Source organism: Gossypium hirsutum, chromosome D02, assembly GCF_007990345.1.
Source record: "Gossypium hirsutum isolate 1008001.06 chromosome D02, Gossypium_hirsutum_v2.1, whole genome shotgun sequence".
Classification (NCBI taxonomy): domain Eukaryota; kingdom Viridiplantae; phylum Streptophyta; class Magnoliopsida; order Malvales; family Malvaceae; genus Gossypium; species Gossypium hirsutum.
In genome coordinates this window covers 66,895,545-66,911,667 of record NC_053438.1, presented here as the reverse complement: position 1 = coordinate 66,911,667, position 16,123 = coordinate 66,895,545, and the positions used below count along the sequence as shown (strand labels likewise).

At 31.9% G+C, this 16,123-nt stretch overlaps 1 protein-coding gene across 1 annotated transcript; it reads right to left on the bottom strand.

Moving 5' to 3' along the window:
- Window positions 1-1,407: 1,407 nt before the first annotated feature.
- On the bottom strand, window positions 1,408-11,491 carry LOC107886898 (photosystem II stability/assembly factor HCF136, chloroplastic). Its single transcript, XM_041089049.1, has 9 exons — window positions 10,993-11,491; window positions 10,672-10,907; window positions 10,258-10,388; window positions 9,746-9,878; window positions 9,143-9,265; window positions 8,446-8,520; window positions 7,896-8,011; window positions 1,842-1,926; window positions 1,408-1,654 (listed from the first exon to the last, which is right to left on the bottom strand). The coding sequence occupies exons 1-8, from the start codon at window positions 11,357-11,359 to the stop codon at window positions 1,860-1,862; spliced, it is 1,248 nt and encodes a 415-aa protein (XP_040944983.1). The 5' UTR covers window positions 11,360-11,491; the 3' UTR covers window positions 1,408-1,654; window positions 1,842-1,859.
- Between the last annotated feature and the right edge of the window lie 4,632 nt (window positions 11,492-16,123).

The window sequence follows — 16,123 nt, the reverse complement described above, 5'->3', positions numbered from 1 at the left end:
GAGATCACCAGCACTAGTGTCAGAGCTTTGGGCGCTGGTTGAGGGTTTAGAAGAAGCTTGGCAACAGGGTTATAGGCTTGTCATTATTGAAAGTGATTGTATGGATGCGAGACAATTAGTCAAAGGAACAACGGACTTATCTCAGATTCACCACAAAAGTAAATTGTTTTGCCCAACTTAAAGAAATTTTGATAACTACATCAACATTCCAAGAAAGACTTTGAAAGATGAAAATGTTTTTATTCTTCCAAATATGCCGAATTAATCTTTTTATTTAAATATAAATTAAAGAAAAAGTGGTGAACAAGATAAATAAATAGGTAACTACTTATCATTAAATTTGTTAAGTTAATTGTATGTTTTTTAAAAAATAATTTGAAATAAAATGAAAATTACTATATTTAATTTTCATCCAAAACAATTCAAAAACACAAAATATTAAAATAGTAAATTAAAAATTAAAAATATCAACATATATTTCTACCAAACAACATAATTATACTTATCACTTAAATTTTGTTAATTAAATATAAATCAATAATTAAATAAATTATCTAACAACCAATAATGTTTTAACAGCATTTACATTTAGGGTTTGAAAGTCTTTCAACTTTTGACCTTTTATCTCAGTTTCCTAATCAGCTTTTTGTTGACTTTTTTTTCAAACAAATCCCAATGTTTTCACCAACTGGGAAAGTCGTCTCATGGTGGACAATGGAAACAAACCAAGGAAATTTTTTATTATTAAATGTTAAACATTATAACATGACAACCAAGCTTAGAAATTAAAAAAAAAAATAGGACCAAAGGGTTGTTAGATGCTTAAGAAAATAAATATGATGTTGTTCAGACTAAAAAAGAAAAAATTAAAGTATAAAATTAAAGAACCAAATTGCCTTTTTTAGTCAAAGCAAGGACTAAACTAATGCGCCGATGGCAGTGTGTAGTCTGAAAACTTGCCACAATTTTTTACGTCTTAAAAAGATTTTTTTTTCTCTTAAAAATAAGCTCAAAATTTGAGAATAAAAATATTATGAGAATTCTTATAATAAGAATCCCGTAAATTGATATTGTTAAAAATTTTATTAATTTTTACCATTAAAAATTTATCCTTGTACATTAAAGCATCATATACATGACATGTCATGTACCATTATTTAATTGTTCCATTAAGCATGTTAATTTTTTACAATACAAATAAATAATTTTTTTATAGAAAAAATTAATTTACATTTTTATTTAATGTACAAAGACTAATTTGTCTATTTTTTTAAAAAAATCGGGATAAAATACAATCTAAGTCCTAATACATGAACCTCTATAGTACTTTTACTGTTAACAGTCATGTTATCTATACGAGTATGTTTAACTTTCTTATTAACTATTTCATGAATTTAGAGGATTATATCACAAACTGATATCCATGCACATATATGAATTTTCACTTTGACAGGTATAACATTTTGTTTCTTTTCCATTTAGCAAAACATTTGCAGGAACCTAATGGAAGAGTAAAATATATAATCACATTGACCAAAAAGAAAAGCAAAGGAATAACATAATCACATTAATGGAATTTTTTTCCCCTCTCAAATATCACCACCAGGAAAGTAGTTTACATCAGCTATACAAAATTGCAAGCATTGTCGGACATCTGCAGAAAATGAAATGCAAATACCATTAATTTTGATGCTAAATCCAAAGTTTACCATGAACTTGTGAATTTTTGTTTTCCAGGGGAAACACTTTTAGTTGAGCTGTTAGAATATGTGATGCATAGACTGTGAAATGATAAAACAAAAATCATGTTTAAAATGTAAATAGAATTTGCAATTGATTACCATGAATGGATAACAGCTTTATCCAAGATACCGGAGCAAGACGCCGTCATTACCCAGCACAAATCCCTTCTTGTCATTAATAAACCTGCATATAAGATTTACATATTAATTGGACTGAAGGATATGAAACTTGAAAGATTTAAGGGAATAATACTGGCTTTGGACAATTGATGTTACTCTCTTTTTCAATTTTGTTGAGCATCCAACATAAAACCAACTGATCCCAACTTCAATATAAGACCATAGGAAATCTAATACTTAACAGATGTGGGCCTACTCGTGGACAACCTCACTAGGGGTTGTCAACCTCACATAGGGTTAGTGATACGAGTCACAAAAGCCCAAATTCTTGAAGGCGAGGCCCAATAAGCAAATTCCCAGCCCAATCAAGAAATCCATCCATACTTAGTTGAAAATCAGGCCAAATTGTCAAAGTGGCCCAAGTTGTAAAGTTTTATTTTTATTTATTTATTTATTTATTTTACTTAGTTTAAATTTTTATATTCAGTCCAAGAGTCCCAAATAAAAGACCCTTGGCCGAATTTCCATATTAAAATAATTAGGAGTTTTTTTTTTAGTTTTAGTTTTAGTGTTCTAATTAAATTAGGAAAACATTTGAAAGGCCTATTTATATGGCTTGGCCAGCCACCCTACATTACATTACAATTACATTGAAAATTTCAGATTTGATTTGAGTGAAAATTCTCTTTGAGTTCTTCAAGGATTTTCTCTTGAGTTTTCTTTAGAAGTTGTTTTAACAATCTTTTTGATTGTGGGAGCCATCTTCAACCTTCTTCTTGCCATTGATATTCTTTGGAGGGGAGATTAGAGCCGTTTGAAGGGAGTTGTGAGATCTTTCGAGATTTCAAGGCTTCTTAGGACTTATCTTTTAATTTCTTACTGTCAATTCTTTCTTTATTTCTACTTGTGCTGAATCATTATCTAATCTATTTTCTGTTCTTATTGTGTTTTCAGCCTTTTTCTATCTTAAGGAATCAGCCCAAAAATCCCCAATTTCTAGGGTTTTTCCATACTCTTTTTGGGTGAAATTAGATTGTCGAAATTTGGGGAAAACTATCTTGGTGTTCAATTGGGCAGAATCACAATCTCCTTGAGGGTTTCAAGAACCCTAACACTTATTTCTATTCTCAATTTGATTCTTTGCTGATTTGGAGATTTTATTTCAGATCTGAAAATTCAAAAATCTAATCTTTTAATTTTCTGTTTCGTTTCAGATCTAATTGTTTAGGGTTTTCGTAGGAGTTTCTCGTGACTTGGCAACTCGATCTTGGTCCGCGCGCAACCCCGTATCATTTGGTATCAGATTTTGGGCGTTTTGGGTGTTCTTGGTTGATTTCTAAACTGATCTCTATTTTTTAAATTACAAACAGCAGTTTTACCCAGAAAAATTTTCGAAAAAAATTCATTTGAGTGGGTAAACGTTTTCTGATTGATCTGAAATTTTACATACATATTTTTGGCACTGTTATTGAATATACAAAAATATTTCCCGCAAAAATATAAGTCGAAAAAGTCAAAAAATTGAAAAAAGACGAAATCCAATAAAAAATTAAAAAAATATTCAGCGGGTTGAATTTGGTGCCCAAATTTTCCAGATCAAAAATTAAATATATAAGGACACTCCAGATTTAATTTCGTGATTTTTGGAGATCGGGAACACCTCGAACGAAGTTGTCAAGTTACTCCACAGTTTTTCGGGTTTTCTGTTTTCAGCAATTTTTATTGATTCTTAGCTGTAGGTTTTCATTTGTTTACCTTTATTCTTCCTTTACGTTATCTAACACCTTCTTGTTTCTTGTGTTAGTAGGATTTAAACGTGTGCACAACTTCTTCCTCGGTACAACACGAATCAATTGGTGTCTCGTCAGTTTTTGGCATCCTAGTGCAAATTAGGATTCTTTGGTAGTTTGGTTCACACTCTCTAATTGGTTGATATAAACTCTGATAAAGAACTCACAAGATTGAATTCGACCTCATTGAGAATTTGATTTTTCTTTTTGAGTGATTAATGGTGAGGTTTGCTAACTTTTATTTTTGAGTGTTGAGTGTTTATTTTTTACAGGTTTTGAAGATGTCTAAAGGTGATAATAATGATGCGCTTATGAAAGTCCAACAACAGTTAGACAGACATACTGCTGCAATCACACAAATAAATGCTACACTTCAAGCATTGAATACTACTTTGAATGAGGTACGAGTGAATCAAAAACATCAATATCGAGATCCAATTAAGGAAGATAGGGATAACCAGCCCCATAGGTGCAACCCTCAACGTGTCCCTAGAATGAATGATGATTGTCATGATCATGGACAATCATCTTTGGCAAAACCAAAGAGCGAGCAGCAACGAGAACATCTCTTTCATACTCGCTGCCATGTACAAGGTAAGCTTTGTAGAGTTATTATTGATGGTGAAAGTTGCTCGAACGTAGCCAGCACGACGATGGTGGAAAAGCTTTGCTTAACCACTACCAAGCATCCACGACCTTATCAACTACAAGGGCTTAGCAACGAAAGCCAATTTAAGGTCACTCAACAAGTGCGCATCGCCTTTTCTATCGGTAAATATCAAGACGAAGTCGTGTGCGACGTAGTACCTATTCAAGCCTGCCATTTATTGCTAGGAGAACCATGGCAACTGGATCGAAAAGTCACTCACGATGGTCGTACCAATAGGTATTCTTTCAAGCATCAAGGAAAGAAACTTACCTTAGTGCCGCTCACTCCGGAACAAGTCCATGAGGACCAAATCAAACTGAGAAATTCTGTTAAAACAAGTGAGGAAAAAGAAAAAGAGAATGAAAAAGAGCAAAAAGAGATTGAGAGTGAAAAGGAATGTGAAACAGAAAAGAAAATTGAAAAAGAAGTTGAAGAAAGAAGAGAAAATGAGTTAGAAAAAGAAACAAAAGAAAAAGACGAGGAAAGGCTAGTGAGGAATGTTTCCACTAACCAAGATATGAATTTTTCTTGTGTTGCTACTTTTCAGGTTCCCGAAAGATCGAAAGATAACTTTCAACTTCAATACCTCTCAAATGAAAGACGCTTTCATACGATCAACTTAAGCAAAGATGAAATCACACTACATGATCTCGAAGGTAAGCGAGGTAAGGAAATTTTAGAAACCGAGTCCAGTGCAGATTTGAAAATTATTGATAAAACTTTTGGTGACTTAGTTCTTAAAAGATCCCATCATTTTGATCCGATTAATTGTTACTCTTCGATTGTGGTTGATAAAGTCATTACGAAAAGAAGCGTGATTTGTTATTCTCTTGATTTACCTTGTGTAAAATCCTTGAATTTGTCCAAATCTGTTTTGGAGAATAAGGTAACGAAATTTGCCAAATTTGTTTTCAATTTATATTCTTGCCTTAAACAGTTTATGTGGTTGTACATGAAGTTTCAGTTCCATTTGACAAAGGTTAACTCAACAACGGAGATTCGACTACACTATGCCCCCGATGAACGAAGGTTTGTTTTAAATGAAAAAGGTAAAATCGACCCTTATTCTTTTGCTTATCGAGGTAAGATGCTTGAAACCTTTGAAACACTTTTGTACTCCTCGGATAGTGATAAAGATCGTGTTGATGAACACTTAGATCGAAACATGCTTGACTGTCCTATTTTATTTATTGATGATCTATCTGTTTTGATGGTTGATAAAAAGATTCTTGTTTTTGATAATGCATGTGTGAGTGAATCTATAGACCGTCGATTAATGCATGGTATGATTATGCAACTCTGTGAACCATGTGAATCTTTTCAAATACCTACTTGTGACGATTATGTTTACCATTTGATTTATTACTCGCAATTTATTCATGGTTTGTGGGAACAATGTGAGACGACTGAATGCCTTAAAACATGTCCATCTTTGTTTCAAATATTTGACGAGGCAGTGGTGAGTAAATTAGATTGTTTGCATGGTAATCTGAATCTGTCCATTCACATGCGTTATACCTGTTCTATTATGCTTATAATTGGACTACAAGCTTGTTTGTGTTGCTATTTACTATTTCATGGCTATTCTTTTCAGTGGACTCAATTGCCATTACTCCCGTTCGATAGAGGAAAGTCGAGTTCATTTGATTTTTCAGATTCGAGGACGAATCTTTTTGAGGAAGGGGGGAATGATACGAGTCACAAAAGCCCAAATTCTTGAAGGCGAGGCCCAATAAGCAAATTCCCAGCCCAATCAAGAAATCCATCCATACTTAGTTGAAAATCAGGCCAAATTGTCAAAGTGGCCCAAGTTGTAAAGTTTTATTTTTATTTATTTATTTATTTATTTTACTTAGTTTAAATTTTTATATTCAGTCCAAGAGTCCCAAATAAAAGACCCTTGGCCGAATTTCCATATTAAAATAATTAGGAGTTTTTTTTTTAGTTTTAGTTTTAGTGTTCTAATTAAATTAGGAAAACATTTGAAAGGCCTATTTATATGGCTTGGCCAGCCACCCTACATTACATTACAATTACATTGAAAATTTCAGATTTGATTTGAGTGAAAATTCTCTTTGAGTTCTTCAAGGATTTTCTCTTGAGTTTTCTTTAGAAGTTGTTTTAACAATCTTTTTGATTGTGGGAGCCATCTTCAACCTTCTTCTTGCCATTGATATTCTTTGGAGGGGAGATTAGAGCCGTTTGAAGGGAGTTGTGAGATCTTTCGAGATTTCAAGGCTTCTTAGGACTTATCTTTTAATTTCTTACTGTCAATTCTTTCTTTATTTCTACTTGTGCTGAATCATTATCTAATCTATTTTCTGTTCTTATTGTGTTTTCAGCCTTTTTCTATCTTAAGGAATCAGCCCAAAAATCCCCAATTTCTAGGGTTTTTCCATACTCTTTTTGGGTGAAATTAGATTGTCGAAATTTGGGGAAAACTATCTTGGTGTTCAATTGGGCAGAATCACAATCTCCTTGAGGGTTTCAAGAACCCTAACACTTATTTCTATTCTCAATTTGATTCTTTGCTGATTTGGAGATTTTATTTCAGATCTGAAAATTCAAAAATCTAATCTTTTAATTTTCTGTTTCGTTTCAGATCTAATTGTTTAGGGTTTTCGTAGGAGTTTCTCGTGACTTGGCAACTCGATCTTGGTCCGCGCGCAACCCCGTATCAGTTAGGTAGGCAGAGCAACCAATAAAACTTGAGTTCTGAAACCGTGTTAAGCATTCAACTTAAATCTAACTGGTAATAGGTGAAGGGACCCAAATTTACCGTAAGATCAGGGCAAATCTAATACTTAACAAGACCACTTAAAAATTTTCTTTTCATGGTAATTAAGTTTGAAGACTATGAATCGAGGCAGGCATTTAATCTGTAAGCTTAATCTAAGAATAATGCTGATCTATGTTATTTGGACTTTATTTTTCATAAAAAAAAAAACCAGTCCTACGTATATTTGGACATGGGTATGGAGGTATGATCCTTCAAATATATGGAAGTTAAGCATACCTATGTAAGGTGCATAAAAATCCAAGTAAGATGTTTAGAAGTTAGAACTGGGTCAGATTTCCTAGGTTTTTAGCAATTATTTAACTCTAAAACGGTGAAAACCTATTTGGGTACCCCCAAAATTGAGAATTGATTATCTTTATCCTGATCCCCCCACATAAAGTTCTTTGCTTTGCCTCTGTTAAGGCATAAGCTGACTTTAGGTAAAGTTAGAAAGTAGGTTTACTTACATTTTAAAAAAAACACTGAAATAACCAACATAAGAGAAAACAGATGAGAAGGGCAAACTAGAGAAAATTCAAGCCTAGCTGATGAATTCCCAGTACTTTTGGCTTTGTTTATACAGGGAAGGTTTACTTTTCAGGAAGATATGCTAGACTTCATCAATGCCTCGCGCATGGTCATGGGATTAAGTTTACTAGGATAAATGAAGTTAAAAAGTGCCAACATTAACTACCAAAAGGATCATAGCAGATACTAATGATAAGGGCAATAGAAAGTTAACCATGAAATGATGCACATTCAGAACAAAATAACATAACCAAAGTGGTCAAGCTTTTAGTAAAGATTAGACTCACTTCACTGAGTATAGATTAGCAGCAATATTATCAGCTGCCTTGTCACGGGTCCAATTCTTCCCACCATTGGTAGTTCTCAACAAAACCCCACTGCCCCCTGCTGCCCAAGCCTCTTCCTGAGCAATCAAAATCCGGTTAGTATGCAGTAAAGAAGTGTGAAGGGTAAAAAGAAGAAGCTTATAACACTATATAAAGCACCTTAAAAAAAAAAATTGGTCACACCATGGGAACAATATTCCAGGACAATGATATTCATGTAATCTGCTAGATGGATATACAACATGATCCTATCATCTTGATATGCAGGTATCATGTGATAAACCAGTAATTTCATATCAATGGACAGGCCAGTATACATGTGCACATATATGCATAATATATGCAAAATGTGATTTGCATAATATCTAACAAGCATGGGCATGTTTCTACATTAGATTTACATGAGTGACAGGAAACAGATGCAGCAATCGCTCGTCCAGGTCTCCTTTGAAGTCATGCAGTAGAATTAGATAAAATACTGTTGCCAAATAGCTAATGATCTAAAAATTACCTCTGATCGATAGCCAACGTCAAGAATGCCAAAGCCACGACTTTGTACAGGAACTTCTTCAAAATCTTCAGATATCTGGAACATCAGAAATTAAAATGAACAAAAAAATCAGGAGAAGTAGGGATTGGTGGCAATTCAAAAACCCTAAACCAAAGAAGACGATAGGTGCTTGTTTTATGAAGGTATTCAGACTCTGTTACTAAGGGCGGTGCAAAAGTTAGCAAGCAATTACATTTGTGACAGAAAGTCATGGCGATTCATTCTTTTGGTCCATCAGATTCGGTGGGATATTAAATCAGGCATTCAGCAGTTAGGAATTACATCCTTTAGGAAAAAAAGCATGCTAGTTTTTTAAGTGTCTTTAATTAAAATTAATATGGAAAACATTCAATAATTACCAATGTTTTCCATTTTTCCCACTTCTGCATTCTTTCTAAGCCTAGTATAACGGTCAGAGTCGCATTTTAACATGGGAAATAGCTATTAAGAATGGAAATCTTGATTCTTATCTTCTTTTACTAGTTTAATTTTTCCCAGGTTTTCAGCCTTCTGGAAGTTGATAACTTTTTTTCATATAAAACTGCTTTTCCTAAGCTATATCGAGAAGTTCTTGTGAAATTGTATCTTATTATTACAGTTCTTCAGGATAATTTTAACTGTGTAAACTAAACAATGGGGGAAATATCACATTTCTTACCCCTGTGCCTTTGCTAAGAAAAAGCCCTCCTCCGCGGACAAGAAGCCAAAGACCACCATCAGCCCTCCATCCCATGTTCTGTATTCTTCTTGCAATTGCTCTATTATGTGGTTGCCAGAATGGCTGAAAATGGTAGAATCAAGTGCTCATTAAGTATGCTGCATTTGCTTAATTAAAACTTGAGAATAAGAATTAGCAACAAGACACATCATTATTTACAAAACAGAGACCAAATTCTTCTGCTCCTAAAATGTTGTCCACTACCATGATCATGCAGATCATTAAGAATGAAAATACTTAAGTGCATGACGCCTCATATCTCATCAATGATGAATCAATACTAATGCATGAGGGACGAGTAAGATGACACAATGGTTTTTGTAATGTGCCTGATAACATAGAAAAGCATGACTGCTAGCAATATGTTTCAAGTTTAATAATATTGGTTATGAGGAAGCATTCTCCTATTACTTTTTTTTTTCTCTATGTAGCAATAATATTTTATGTTTCTTTGCATGCATATGTATAGCATGACTGTATAAAGATCTCAAAAGAGAGGCAAGTCCCATGAATCCTCTGTAAATAACCATGAAGGAGTTATACCTGTCCAGGCTCCCATGTAAGATAAAAGTTACCACGGCTTGAGACAGCCACATATCGTCCATCCGGAGAGCGGTTCACAGTGTTAAAAGTTCCGGTGTAATAACTTGCCCCACTAATACCACTAGAAACTGTTCTGCAGAAGTAACGGAGCAGTGTAAGTATTTTCTCCTACATACAATTAATAATCTGATGGAAGTTCTTCTAGGAAAGAGCCTATTGCCTACTTAATTTCATGACAATCCAATTTGTTTAAGGCATGTTGACTTCCTGTAGTGCATTGCTTCTTTGGAATTCTAAAGGGGATATGATAATACTATCGTAAACTTGAATGAGCACATCAACATAAAAATGAACATGAAAGCAATGATCTTATTTATTTAATTTTTTTACAAGAAATATATATTTTTTCAAAACCTAGCTTCTCTTCCACTGGTTCATACCATAAAGTCCTCTACAATAAAGCTTATCTGAAACAGCATTGCACTTAAACTTCATTTTAAATAGATACACACCTATTCAGAGTAGCTGAGACGGTCTCTTGAACAGCAGCTCTCCAGTTATAGCCCCTGTTTGATGTAACATATATTGCTCCTTGGTCAGTCACCATTTCTGCACTCTTTTCACCAGTTGCTTTTATATATACCTGCAAGAACCCAGATCATTTAACTCAGTCATTTAAATCACTGATCTTTTGAATAGCCATATATATTCCCACGCATGCACACTCAAGAGTTCAATCTTCAAATCCTAGCAAATAGATTGAAAATAACAGTCTCAACTGAAAAATCATGACATTCATATGTAACGACTGCTGACAGCCTGATAACAAAGTACCCATTACTTGAAATGCATAATATGGGGCAAAACAAGTTTAAGTGAAGGCCATAAATGGCTGGTACAATGATGTAAAGAGACAGAGAGCTGACCATATCACCAGGAAGTTGAGCACTTAATGGAATTCTTTCCCAGCTTTCTCCAGCATCTGAAGTGTATAACAAAATTGCAGGTTTACCAACAATCCAACCTTCTTTGCCTTTGAAGCTAATAGAGTTAAACCTATAGTTGAAGTCTTCATCCTCAGCTGAAGGAATTGAACGTTGAGTCCATGTATTTCCCCCATCTTTTGTCTCCAAAATAGTCTGCCTCGTCCCCAGCAAAAATCCTATATACATATATAAAATAAATAAAATAAAACCCATAATAGGAAATTAAATATGCAGTGAAAAAAGAAAGAAGAGAGACCAGACCATGGTTTAAGTCATCAGGGACAAAGGCGATGTCTAGAAGGACAACACCGGGATCGATGGGAAGGTAGACTCTTTCCCATTCCGACAAAACTTCCTCGGACTTAGCTGGCAATGGGAGAGACGAGAGAGTTGCGAGGGACAGAGAAAGCGACGCCGTTTGGGAAATGATTTGTCTCCGGTTGACGAGTGACGGCGGCGAAGAAGAAGAAGAAGGGGAAGAAGGGTGGTGGAGAGAAGCTTTGGAGATGAAACGGGAGTGGGGTAGCGATAAGGGGCGGTGGAGAAGGCGAGGAGGGAAGAGAGAAGTTAATGAAGGTATAAGGTTGGAGCAATCAGTGGCTTGAAGATTGGGCGTCATCATCGCCATTGTTAATTCAGTGTTGCAGCTCTCTTTCTCTTGGCTTAGCTTTTTTCTTTTTTGTTGGTTTTTTCTTATCCGAATGGTGGTATCAACGGCTACGCGGGCAGTTTCGAGCGTCAAAATCTTTAATGGATAATATATGCTAATTAAAATCCTTTGCCATATGGGCTTAGCCTGCGCCGTTGGTCCACCCCATCTCTAATTTCTTTTTTTACTATTTACTTTGGATAATAATAAACATTAAATCTAAATAAAATATTTTCATAAATTTAGTATCCATTTATTTATTTATTTTATCATTAAAATAATTAATCTAATATGTTTATTAAAAAAAACCTATTACGCTTATAAAAAATGGATTTAAATACAAATAAGGCTTAAAATGAGGCTTAGGAAGCAATTTTACCCGCATTACAGTGCCTTTAAATTGCCTTTTAACCCCAATCTCACCAGACCAGCCCATGTTCATTTTTTATTCCTTTTTCTTTTGCAAGTGTAAATAGTAACAAACCCTTTATATTTTTGGGTTATTTAATAAACATATTCTTTTAATTAATTAATTTTATTATTGTATAATAAATTAATAAATAATTTTTTAAAAATATTGTAGGATAATATGTATTAATATTTTAATTGAGTAAAAACATAATATTTTTAATATTATAATTTTGTAATATCATTCAAATATATATAAATATTTTTATGTACTGCCCTTCATTTTTAAAATTTTAAATTATTTACTTTTATTTTATTAATATAATTGTAATATATAAAATTTTAATTACTACTAAAAATAAAAATGATTTTGTTATATAGTATATTGATACAAATAGAATTGTATAATCTTCGCTACACATTATGTCTATAAAGATCATTTTTTATTTTTACCTCGCCGCTATAGTTACATTTAAATCCAAACACATATCTCACCATTAATTTTAATATTACCACTACAATATTCAATCTCATAATTACAGTAACTAATTTTACCACTACTGTTATTTTTAATCTCACCAAAAACAAACTAACTGTCTAACTAAATGGATCATTAGGTTCCAACAAGCTTAATAGCTAGCTCAAGCTTTTTAAGGCTTAAAAGTTCTCCAAAAAAGTTTTAAGCCTATACTCGTTTAAAAAAGATTGTTTTATTATTAAAAATATATAATATTAAAGATATACCTTTTATATCAATACTCTATATATTTATTTATAAATAAATTTAAATTTAAAAAATATTATTTAAATTTAGTTCATATCAAACTGAAACAAAAAAAAAATCATTATCCAAGCTCGACCTATCAGGTTGATAGTAAAAACATTAAGTAATTAGATAAAATAACTTGTTATTCAAATAAGAGTCAAAATTTCACCTACAAATAACTATTACTTAAATGCTTCATTACCTTTGACATAATATTTCACAATGGTAAACAACATTTACAATTATGCAAATAATGGTAAAAGTATTGAATATCAAATAGTAATAACTAAACATCTCGAATAATAATGAAAACCTTTTTTTTTTTTGCGATGGAAACAAAACCAATTAAATAAGGTTAAATATTAGTTTTAATTGATATATAATTGTAACACTAATTGCAACCCTAAATCATACATTTTTAATTACATTAATTAGCATAAAATAATATTTCTTGTTTGAACTATGAATGTAATGACTTGATTTTTAGTGGTATTAGAAATTACGATTTTGAGACCTCGTTTCCGTAAACCGTAATTATATTTACGGAGTTATTATATAGGTGAATTAAATTTTGGATGGTCAATTTGGCCGAAATTGTGATTAATTAGGACCCAAGGATTAATTTGTAAAGTACAATCGCTATAGATTTTTAATTGGAAAATGATTTGATGACTTAAATTGCAATTAACAAAATGTCCAAAATAGAAATTAGACCATGCTCAAATATGACTTATTGGACGGGATTAAATAATAAAATTTAAGGTTAATTATAATTTAAGCATTATTAATTAAAATTAATCAAAAATTAAATCAAGTATAAATACGCAAATTTGGTGGAAAGAAAGAGAAAATAAATCACCTTTCTTCTTCACCAAAACTGACCACCATTGTTGAACTTGAAAAACCTCTCAAGCTTGAAACATTCGACCATAAATTGGTAAGTTCATTTAGGTCCTTTTCTTGTAATTTTTGTAGACTTGAGGTCATAGGAGCTTAATTTAGCTAGCTCATGTACCAAATTGCGAAACTATTAAAGTTTTAGAAAGTTACCATTGTTTAAAATTAGATGAAATTAGTGTGAAATTGCTAGAAATTAAGGTTGGATAAAAAAGGACTAAATTGTAAAGCTTAATGGTGAGTTTTGTGCATTAGGGACAAAATTGAATAAAATGTAAAATTTTAATGGAATTTCAGTAGTAATAGGAAATATGAGGTCCCAAATGAATAATTGTGAAATCGGATTTCAATTTGAAGCCTTGATTGAAAGTTTTGTTTATCTTGGATTTAAGGACTAAATTGAATAAATTGTAAAATATGTTTGATTTTGTAATTGATTTCAATTTGAACTAAATTTGATAGTAGTATGTGGTTATGGTCTTATATAGCTAACGTTGACACGAAATAGTCAAGAGGGAAAGGAAATTCGAAAGTTGTCGACGAGTAGCTCGGAAATTCGATTTGTATTTCTATAATTCAAGACTACTTATTTTCTGCATGTGCATGTCATTGTGCATTATATGGTGTTGAGGTGAGTTGTTATTGGATTATTTAATTGAATTGCTATGATTTAAATTGAATATTGAGATAGTGACTAAATTGAATAGAATAGAAAGTTATATGAATTGATTTATATGTGATAATTGGCAGGAAATTGAGTTTAAATATGTTGTTTATATGAGGATTTGACAATTTGATGGTTTATTTGACTATGATTAAATATTATTTGAACTTTATATAATGAATTGAAAATTTTGTTACTCTATTAGCTATTTGAATCGAGTTGGATATAGTTGGCATGTTATAGGGTTATGATATTGATTGAAAACTATCGTTGCCGGACAACCCGAGGTGGTAGATTGTACACAGTGAGTCATTCGGGGTGGTAATATGTACATATATACCATCATCGTTGCCGAGCAACTAAGGGTGACAGATCCTTATCCGTTTTGAGTTCATGTCTAGTTAATAGGGTTATAAACATGAAAATTGATAAATGATATGTAAATTGATAAATGACATTGAAATCCAGTATGTGACAATATGCGAAATAAATAAAAAACAAGCCCTAGGGCCCGATTGAACATGAATGAGCTGTTGGGCTCGTAAATTAATGAAATGATCAGATGAAATTTTAGCATAACTATAGGTAAGAAAATTGATGATTGTATATGATTATGAAAGGTATGTTAGATACTTATGTATTGAATGGAAAAATGAAATGGATTTGTGCAAATTAAGTAGCATTGTAAGTTTTGGCATGAATATACATATGAATTGGTTATAAGTTTGGTCACGTACGTGGTAATTTAGAAATGGAAGTGTTGTTGCATGAAATGCCATGAGGTTAGGTTATGAATTGAAATTAATATGGATGTATGCATATGTTTAATTTGTTTATATTAACATGAATCATAGAAATACCACTGAGCGTATTTGCACAGTGTATGGTTTGTTTTCTCCGTGAGCAGGTATAGTGAATTCCTGGTAGTTTGAGTAGTTGATCCAGCATCCCAGAAGCAATCCTGACTCAACAAAGTTTGTATAAGTTTTGTTTTAGTGTCAAGTATGGCATGTACCTAGACTGAGTCAAATTGATACAAAACTATGTTTATATACACTTTTGGTTTAAAAGGTTAATGTATAAATTTGGTTAATTGAATATAACATGTAAATGGATCCAAATATGGTTGTAAATGGTATGAAATGTTGTAAATACCAATGACCTTGGTAAATAAGTATGTTTGTTGAAGGTTTGGAATGATTTATATCAATTAGTTAACTTATAGGTATCATGGTATTGGTATACCATTGCCAAAGGTGCTTTGTTATGTTTGAGACTTAGAGATTACATGCTTTGACTGGAAATGTGGTTTGATTTTGCATGTATATTTGTTTAGAAAGTGCATGGACAGTTGCGACGAGACTAGTCAGTATATTGTGTCGTGATGAGAAACCCCCAAACGTCACGGTGTCAACTTGAAACTTTGTAACAATTTAGTCCTAATTCAGTCTTAGGTTAGCATTAGAGCTTTCATAAGCTCATATAAGACCCGATAATGAATGTAAAACACTTGTATAGTTAATTTGCTTGCAAATAAACGTTTAATGACATGAATAAGTTTATAAATTGTTTGTAGAGCTTTCATAACTTTTTTAAACTAATAATTGCAATTTAAATTATAATTATATTTAAATGTGTACTTCTATTAAATTATAGTTGTTTTTAAATGTATAATTATCACAACTTTCATTTTATTTAAACTTTTTAACTAATAATTCTAAATTAAATATTATAATTATTTTTAAATATGAATTTAGTAATATGATAGAAAATAAAGGGTATTCTCATCAGTTCAAATTTTTTTCTAAACTCGTGCTTTTATATATACTAGTTTCTAAACTAATTTCTAATTAGTTTTTAAATAAAGTATTTTTAATTATTGCAATTAATTTTTTAATTTTTTATTTGAATGGTTAACCATAATTAAAATATATTAACTCATTTAAGAATTCAAATATAATAAAAAGAAATTTTCAAATATCATGATATTAAAAAAAATTCAAATCAT